General features: G+C 36.4%; 1 protein-coding gene across 1 annotated transcript in view; it reads right to left on the bottom strand.

The window, feature by feature from the left end:
• Positions 1-756: 756 nt before the first annotated feature.
• LOC107695777 (kinesin-like protein KIF1B) overlaps positions 757-9,784 on the bottom strand; it is an 84,145-nt gene continuing 75,117 nt past the window's right edge. Inside the window, exons 38-49 of the mRNA XM_016495818.1 lie at positions 9,591-9,696; positions 6,872-6,986; positions 6,640-6,773; positions 6,096-6,157; positions 5,319-5,464; positions 4,953-5,195; positions 3,289-3,360; positions 3,076-3,176; positions 2,833-2,985; positions 2,451-2,643; positions 2,241-2,359; positions 757-1,232 (exon numbers count right to left, since the gene is read on the bottom strand). Coding sequence (XP_016351304.1) covers positions 1,190-1,232; positions 2,241-2,359; positions 2,451-2,643; positions 2,833-2,985; positions 3,076-3,176; positions 3,289-3,360; positions 4,953-5,195; positions 5,319-5,464; positions 6,096-6,157; positions 6,640-6,773; positions 6,872-6,986; positions 9,591-9,696 — 1,487 coding nt within the window. The 3' untranslated portion in view covers positions 757-1,189. The remainder of the gene's footprint in view (positions 1,233-2,240; positions 2,360-2,450; positions 2,644-2,832; positions 2,986-3,075; positions 3,177-3,288; positions 3,361-4,952; positions 5,196-5,318; positions 5,465-6,095; positions 6,158-6,639; positions 6,774-6,871; positions 6,987-9,590; positions 9,697-9,784) is intronic.

Raw genomic sequence — 9,784 nt, 5'->3', positions numbered from 1 at the left:
TTTCATAACTCTAACTAATCGTATCAGTATCTCACTCAACCGTTTGGTCTTCAGAAGAGGCAACACCATCAGATCTTTCTTGCTAAAACAGCCCCGAAAATGGTGTTTCGGTAATACGGTTACAAAGACAGAAACCCATAATGCATCATGTCTCGTCATGAGTAGCGTTAAGCACAGTAATCCTGAACGTTATGTACAAATGGATTCATTCGGTCAGTTGTTCTGTGTTAAGGTAATTCTTTTGCACCATTTTTTTTTTTACCTAATCTACTGAGGAAATCATTTAAATCGAGCAGAATACTCCTGTAGGCTACCGAAAGAGCGATATGTGAGGGATCATCACCATTATTTTCTTTCCCTGGTATTATATGTCTTATGATTACATACTGCACTTTGCTAATGGTATGTTTTATGTCCTTGATATGTGGAATTAATGTCAAGCAAATACATCGCGACAGGCTGGGTGAGTAAACAGCTGTATGTACATGGTCACTAAGCCAATACTGCAATAACATTCGGTTTAACGGTCAATTTCTGTCTTGTTTAGAAAATTAAGCATCTTCAAGAAGTGCTTTGGTCCATTTAAAAATCTTTATTTTTAGCAATATCTGGAGCAAAGCTATGTTTTTGTTTTGTATATTTTCTTTTAGAGATTATTTTGTGATAATTAAATACAGAATATTTTATATTATAATATATTATAACAATAATATATTATAATATTATATACATACGTATATATATATATTTATTATTATTAATATATTTATTCATTTACTCAAACCAACTTTGTCCTGAGGGTAAGATGTTCCTGGCAGACAACACTGTAAGGATGATGTTTCCAGACGAGAGTAACTCAAGAGAAAGCAGAACCTGCTCTGAAGATTCGTGCACACACAAACAGACTATTACAACATGCTACTTGAAGGAGGTTCAGTTATGACAGAGAACAAAACTGAAGACAGAATAAATCCAATCAATAACACAATAGAGAGGGGAGGGAGGGAGGGGGGGACAGTTGGTGTTTAGGAACTGAAAGTTCATTTGTGGAGAGGAGAAGAGAGCCACAGGTCTACATACAAGCGAAACCGTCAAGAACCACAAAGATTTAGAAGTGTTAACACACTTGGTACGTTGTAAAGGTAGACGAAGAGAAATGAGCACTATCTCTGTGCGTGTGTACACTCGTTCAGTTCTTCATCAGACTGGACCGTCTCCTCGCCAGCTTGGACCTGTAGGAAACCACAGAAAGAGTCAGGTGAGCAGTGAAAATTTTGAGGGGAAAAAAAAAAAACAGACAGACAGACAGACACAGCAGCCCTAAAAAGTATTTGAATACTTAAGACACAAAGTCTGAATGTGACCGTTAGAAACAAAACATGAAACCAAGTGGCATCTGTTAACAACAATAGAACTTTTCTCAGAACTAAAATCAGTTTTCTCTTTCGCTCTCTATCTCTCTCTCTCTATATATATATATATATATATATATATGTATGTAATTACCTTTTTTCATTATTGTTATTATTACAGTAATACGAACTTATAAAAATAATTCAATGATTATTTTATTTTATATAGCTAACTGTTTGTGCCATTTCTTTAAAATAAATGCCTATATAAATATTTATTTAAATTAAGTAATAACATAATTAGTGTGTGTATTTGTGTAATTTCAGTATCAATGAGACGCACAAGTTTTAATTAATATTTTAATTAGTTTTATTTATTCATTTATTTTATAGTTTCTATTTTCAATGTTGTTTTTGTCATTTTTATTAGTTATTTTATATTGTTTTTATATTGATTTTATTTCAGATTTTTTTTTTACATTTATATTTATTTTTTTAGTACACCAAGTTAAACTAAATGAAAATGAGAACTGTTTCTTTGGCAACTAGCTAAAATAAGCTTTTTTTTATATTTTCATTTTATTTTATTAAAATAAGAAACATTTTTATGGTTTTAGTTTTAGTTAACTGTAATAACCCTAGTGAGTTTATAAATTATATAGTTAAGCATTTGATTGTGCCAAATTCCTTTAAAATAAATGACACTTAGTTTGATATTTTGCAATGCCATTTCTTTTAGGGACATTGAATGTTTGCAATTTTTTCTGGAGAGGACCAGAAAAAAAAAACCACTTCAAAGAGGTGGTCAGTTTGGTCCAGACTAGACTAGGTTAATTCTAGGTAATCATCCAAAAAAAAAAAAATTGGGGGGAAAATAAGGCTGTGTACCTTATTGTTCCTGCTAGCAGTGGGTTAAAGGCGTACAGCCAGTCGTTCATGTCTTTGTCATTGTTGGCCTGGAGGAGGATCCCTCTGTGCTTGGTGCACACGGCGAATGTATTAGGTGTCTGCAAGCCATCCAACAGCAAAAATCAGGCATTCGGGTGACATAAATTACAGGGAAAACAGTTGATTTCCACATAGCAGGTGAGGCTTTACCTTGAGCATGGCCTGCTGGTCTTCACTGTATTCCACCTGGGCAGTGGATAAATTCAGCACTCCCCTCTCTACTGGGTCCTTGTCATTGTTGTAGATGAACACGTATGGCCGTCGAACCACCACAAAGTGCTTCACCCAGGAGTTGGAACGGGACTCCATGAAACTGAGGAATCCCTTCTTTGATACCACAGACCTGAGTGAACACAAGAGGGCATGTCAGACCAGCATATTCCTGTACAATAACAACATCCCTGCTGCCCCATTCACGGAAACTGCAATACAAAACAGCTTAATTTAATGATTTCAGTGTTCAAATTCATCTTGATTTTTGTGAGAATTGAATAAACAAAACTAGATGTGCCAGCTATATCAAAACTCTCACCCAGGTCTCATTTCCTCAATATCAGGCACAAGGTTGAGGAACTCGTGTTTGCTGGCGCGGGCCAGGTAGGACGTTTCCAGAATGGGCACCATGGGGAAGTTCTCATAGTCTGAGCATGAGGGGCTGGTGGCACAAGAGTTAGCTTCAGGGGTCCTGGACAAGACAGATGTTTACAGGACACTTAACTTTTAGAAGACTGTATTTTTTGAGCTTATCATTTGTGCTTTTACATCCGAACCGTACCGAGAGTCTGACAAAGAGGGGCAGGTGGAGGAGGGTGTGAGAGTAGCACTGCTGAAACTGGTGACGGATGGGTCACGGCCCATAGGAGAGATATCCGACAACTGAAAGACAGAAAACAGTTTTTTTTTTTTTTGTTTGTTTTTAATTAATTCAAGCGGATATGTTCCAATTCATACAAAACTGGTTGTTTTTCATCGTTCAAGTCCAGGTTACCTTGCAGTCACTGATGCTGTTGCACATCTGGTTGTATTCACTGTTGAAAGTGTGTGTCAGGAGCCGGAGGCACTGCAAAGAATTAACGTTAACATAAACGCACATCCTTTCTAACAGACATCCATTATCCAATTCAAAAGTCTGGGTTCAGTTATTTGTTTGAAAGAAATTAAAGCTTTTATTCAGCAAGGATACATTAATTTGATCAAAAGTGTCCGTAAAAACATTTATAATGTTCCAAAATGTTTTTTTTTTTTTAAATGCTGTTCTTTTGAACTTTTCTATTCATGAAAGAATAAAAAAATATATCTAAAAATTGTATCACAGTTTCCACAAAAATATAAAGAATCACAACTAGGGGTGGGCGATCTGATGATTTTATATCGTGATCGATCCTGAAGACATTTACAATCTACCTTTTAAGTGAATCATAGAGATTGTGATCTTATTATGTCCTCATAATAATGTTAAAACTACAGCAATGTGGCTGGTCAAATTATATTATTATGCGTCTTTCATGCGTGGTGACGTTTTTAAAGAACAACTCAACGTGAGATAGCAGTAGTAGTCCACATCTGTTTTCTACATTGATGATAATAATAACCAATGTTTCTTGAGCAGCAAATCAGCATATTAGAATGATTTCTGAAGGATCATGTGAATAATGGCTGCTGAAAATTCAGCTTTGCCATCACAATTTAAAATAGATTCAAATAAACTAGTTATTTTAAATTGTAATAATAATTCATTCCTGTTTTTACTGAATTTTTGATGAAATAAAGCCTTGGTGAGCATTTCAAAAACATTTACCGACCCCAAACTTCTGAACAATAGGTCTAAACAGGTGTGTGAGAATAAAGGCTGAAATACACTACACTAGTTTTGCACCGATTTTCTAATTGCAGTATGGAGAACTCGATGATAGTCGCCAAAAGTCAGAGCCAGTCTGCAGATTTGAGTTGACACTAGATTACATAGAAAATCGTGTAGTGTATGATGACCACAGACTCCGATTTTTTAGCTTCAGACTTTGATTCCATCCAGTCGGAGGAGATCAAACATGTTTGATATTTTGAGCCGATTTTAGAACACATACTGTTTTCATTTGTCACATGTGTGAGTTTGTTGTGATCAGAACAACTTTAAAGTCTGGTAATGTATGAACCTCAGTCGTTTCGTGTATGACGGCCAGTTTTTCCTCTGAGACTATTACAAAGTCGGTAAGTGTATGATGCCCAGTGTTTTGAAATCTGTTCAGATTTGGAAAGTCGTGTAGTGTATTCCAGCCTTTAAGCTATGCTCACTTCGACTCAGAAAGTCAGAATTTCCAACTTCCTACTTCGAAAAGTGCAATAGAAAGTCAATTGAGTCAGACATTCAACTTAGAAATTTGACTTTCAAGAGATGCAGCTAAATAATGTCACAAACATGGCGGCATCCAGGCAGATGTACACAGGTAATGAGAAAGATTTACTTGTAAGGAAATAAAATGCATCGATGGATTCCAAGGGAGCATGTATGCCGATGAAATGCACCTTAATGGTACTGATTTAAACTAAAATGGTTATATAATATATGGTTGTAAACAAGAAAAAAATCATATATAAATATCTCATCTGCCTATAAATGGAAAGCAATTTCAAGTACTTGTACAGTTTTTTTACCTTAGTGGCCAGCTCCTTCTCGCGGTCTACCAAGCTCTCGATGTCTGTGGAGTCATATCCGCTACTCTCACTGGGTGTGATGGCGCTCTCAAAGGTGGTGGAGGAGATCTGGGAGGAGATGCTGGTGGAGGTGCTGAGGGTGCCGCTGCTCAGACTGGGAGACAGAGAGTCGCTCGGGGATTTAGGAGGAGCCGTCTCACCCAGTTTCTCACGGAGCAGCAGCAGGTGACGCGTCTTCTCCACCTGAAAAGGATAGAAATGGACATCAGGGTCTGGAGATCACCACTGCCTGTCAGATATTCTTATGCAGATGAACACAAAGAGTGTGGCACTGCTCAATCATGATCTTTTGTCTTCTGTGCTCACCTCATGCAACTGCTCGAGTTTCTCCAGCTCCCACTGGTGCTCCAGGATCAGACTGTCTCCTCGGGGTCTCCAGCCTGCCAGGTTCTCCTCTCCACGCACATACGCCACAGATGTATCCAGAACCTTCCGTCTCCGTCGCTGCATACCTGAAAATGAACAATGGAATTGATTCAATATAGCAGACCCAATATATCAATATGCAAAATCACAAACATGACACAGGCTAAACTGGAAAATCATCAATTTTACACATTTTTGCAAAATAGAAGTTGAAATCATAACCTTCGAATCTTGTTTTTATTTAATTATTCAAAAGTTTGTGGTTGGTCATTTTTAAAAATGTCTTCAAAAGGAATTTATTTGATCAAAATACAGTAAAATTGTAATATCATTACAATTTTAAATCACCGTTTCCTTTTTACATTTTAAAATATAATTCATAATGTCAAATTACTCTAGTCTTCAGTGTCATAGGATCCTTCAGAAATCATTCTAATATGCTGATTTGCTGCTCAAAAAACATTTCTTATTATCATCAACGTTGAAAACAGCTGCATTTTTGTGAAAACTGTAAACTGATAAATTTTTAACCAAGTCTTTGATGAATATAAAGTTCAAAAGAACAGCATTTATTTGAAACAGAAATCTTTTGTAACATTATAAATATCTTTACTGTCACTTTTGATCAATTTAATGCATCTCTGCTAAATAAAAATAACACATTTAAAAAAAAATCTCAAACTGAACAAACCATTAGTATTTTTAGGAAAATCTTACCTGGGCTTCCTGTGTCAGCTATTTTGCACAAGCTAAGCTCATAGATTCCAGTCACTTTATTACTGTAACAGAAACACCAGAAAACAGTGTTAGCAAAGTTTCTTACATTTTTAAACGAAAAAAAAAAAAAGATCCTGGAAAAGACGTTTTAAGACCATTGATGCATAAGATGTCCATTAAATTTTCTTTGATAAATATCACAATTTCAGCTTAAAATGTATATGAATCTGTAATGGAGTGTGTCCTGCAACTAGTCGCCATTTCACTTACACCATTTTTAATGTTGCCTTCACTAATTAATTTTAAATGGTCCTACAATATAAGAAATGAATTTAACAGTATCAATATTCCATGTAGTCTTTGGCCTAATATGAGGCCAAATTTGACAAGACTTGCTAAAATGCTATTTAAAATAGTTTTCGATGGAGTATAGCATGCCACAATGCAGGATATGTCCTAAAAGTCTTTTATGTATATCAACCTTCAGACACATTTTACCTTTTTGGTGGTAAAAGAGATAAAATAAGCCTTTTTTGTTTTTTACCAGTCAGGGGTTTTGGAGTAACCACTGCCGAACAGGTTCCTCAGGGAGCGTGGAGGAGAGATCTTAGCATCTCTGGAGTAGAAGACCATGCAGATGTCCTTGGTAATGATGGCAGGCTGGATGCAGTGATCAAGCTGCAGGGGAGTGGTTAACACGTATGTCAATACTATATACTGTTTAACCTCTTTCTAAAGAACTAGTCGGTTAAAAAAAAAAAAGAGTTGAGGCTGACCTCCAGATAGGCTGACAGGGTCATGTAAATCTTCTCTCCGTAGGGAGTGACACGGTTCAGTAGGAGAGAGTTGTGCAGGGAGCTGTCCCAGACAGCCTCGAACCGGTAGAACGTCCTGAACAGGAAGAAATACATTAGAAACAATATGAATCCATGGAAGGATATCTTAGATATTTACTGCTGCTGTAGTGATTAATTGCACTGTATACTATTGTTTGAGCACGAGTTTGAGTGTGGATGTGCTTAAAGACAACATGAAATGACTTTCACAACCCATTTTACTTCTGTAATAAGACATTTCTGAGAGAAACAGAATATACAATGAGAAGAAAAAATATAGGGCAAGATTTATCCATTGGGAATTGAATGGATCATGAAAAGTTACACAACCGTTCAAAAAGTTTGGGGTCAGTATTTTGAACTTTCTATTCATCAAGGATCTTGAAAAAAAAATCTATCATGTTTCTTCAAAAATACTAAGCCGCACGACTGTTTTCAACATTGGTAATAATAAGAAATATTTTTTGAGCAGCAAATCAGCATATTAAGAGTGATTTCTGAAAAGGGGTTTGTGTCACTGAAGACTGGCGTAATGATGCTGAAAATTCAGCTTTGCAGCACAGGAATAAATTACATTTTAAAATATATTACAGTAAAAAACATGATTTTAAATTGTAATAATATTTCACAATATTACTGTTTTTATTGTATTTCTGATCAAATAAATGCAGTCTTGGCGAGCATAAGAGAGAAAAAAAATCTTACAGACCCCAAAACTTTTAAACAGTAGCATACCTGAAAGATTATTAAAATTAACAAATTTTATTTTTACTTCATTTAACATTTATTTAACACTTTATTTATCATTCACCAATTAATTATTCACAGTAATACCAAAAATATTAAGAAAGTAAATAGGTTCAATTTTGATTTCATGCTGACTTTAAACTGCAGATGGCAGTAAATATCTATAAGCATCAGGCTACCACATTAGTAATGCTGCCTATAAACTTTCAGCTAACAGATGGTGCTTATGGACAGGCAATCTCCTCTAACACTATGAAAAACATGAGGTGTAATGCCAGCTGCATCACGCGCTGTTGGGAGATCTCTGTGCCTAAATAGTTTGTTCATGTGCTCGAGTCACATAGCGATGAACACAACACAAGAGTGTTGTCAGGTGCTACATTATTAGTGATCTGGTGTGAGCCTGAAGCAGACTGTGAAGAAGCAGTGTGCATGTGTGTGACTCAGGACTACAGCGCAGTGATGACTATAAGCAAAGGCACACGATTTACATGAACAGACATTGAGACGGAGAGAAACAGAGAGATTGGTGCAGGTGACTCCTCCTCAAATATCCTTGCATCTCTTTCTCCACTCACTCACCTCCCTCTCTTGTTCTCATTTCACTGTTTAAATGGCACATAGATGCACAAAGGCTTGCCTGCGTCTGTATCTAGACTCATCAATTCAGATTTCAGCTGCTAATAAGCCAAATTTAGTAATACAGTGAATGCAGAGTATAATGTATTATTAAATGTAAATGTCAGACCTACATTCATCCATTGATATATACATCAATTTTTTTTTTCTTGTTAAAGAAATGTCATTTTGATCATTGGGGGGGGGAATCATTACAGCGCAGTGATGACTATAAGCAAAGGCACACGATTTACATGAACAGACATTGAGACGGAGAGAAACAGAGAGATTGGTGCAGGTGACTCCTCCTCAAATATCCTTGCATCTCTTTCTCCACTCACTCACCTCCCTCTCTTGTTCTCATTTCACTGTTTAAATGGCACATAGATGCACAAAGGCTTGCCTGCGTCTGTATCTAGACTCATCAATTCAGATTTCAGCTGCTAATAAGCCAAATTTAGTAATACAGTGAATGCAGAGTATAATGTATTATTAAATGTAAATGTCAGACCTACATTCATCCATTGATATATACATCAATTTTTTTTTCTTGTTAAAGAAATGTCATTTTGATCATTGGGGGGGGAATCATCTTTTGCAAATTCACTAGTAATACTTCACCTTAACTCATACTATCATGTAGAATGAGTTCAGAGAGAAGCAGAAAAACAATGACACAGATACATCATTTTGCTACTGTTACACCTACAGATCACAAATGTCTCGTAAAGCACTTTAATGGTAAAAATGCTTTATGAGGTGGTTCTGATACCTAGCGATATCGCTATCAATACAAAGGCTGAGCAAAACCAAGAGTCCAACCGCAGCAGGAAAAGGTCGAGAACAAAAAGAGAGACAAAACAAGCAGAAACAGTCAGGCAACAGAAACATTTACAAATCAAAAGACAAAAATCAGCATTCAGATTAAACAGGCAAAGGAAATAAATGAAAATAAAGCAAACTGGCATCATTAAAAGAACACAACAAGCACATTTTCATAAGTAGAGCTGTATGCACTGTGCACATTGATTAAATTGCTGTTTCTCGTTTGGTCCACTAGATGGCTCTCTTTCTCCCTGCAGGATTTTTCCCTCTCACTGACAGCAACAGTGACTCATATTCAACATGCTCTCCTGAATTCTAAGCAGTTAGGTAGATGCATTTGCATCAGGTGAGCAGAGCATTTGCAGACCTTTTATGGCATTTGGAAACAGACAACCTTCCAATGACAGCAGACAGATGAACTGAACTTGATTTAACAGGTTGTCCAATGTGGAGAGCGAACACAACATACCTGCTGGTGTTGTGAGAAGATTTCAAGTTTTTAGCGGAGATGATGTTGAGAGACAGGACTGCGTCTGCAGCCGAATCATCCACTTCTGGCTTATTCCTGATTCGACCTACAACAGACAACAATCGATGTCAGATGGCTGTAGCCTTTATAATACACTTTATAAAATGGTTATTTCAGGTCCTGGCTTCTGATTG

This window comes from Sinocyclocheilus anshuiensis, unplaced genomic scaffold, assembly GCF_001515605.1.
Source record: "Sinocyclocheilus anshuiensis isolate Anshui unplaced genomic scaffold, SAMN03320099.WGS_v1.1 scaffold234, whole genome shotgun sequence".
Classification (NCBI taxonomy): domain Eukaryota; kingdom Metazoa; phylum Chordata; class Actinopteri; order Cypriniformes; family Cyprinidae; genus Sinocyclocheilus; species Sinocyclocheilus anshuiensis.
The sequence above is the reverse complement of the archived record's forward strand: the minus strand, read 5'-3'. Positions and strand labels throughout refer to the sequence as shown.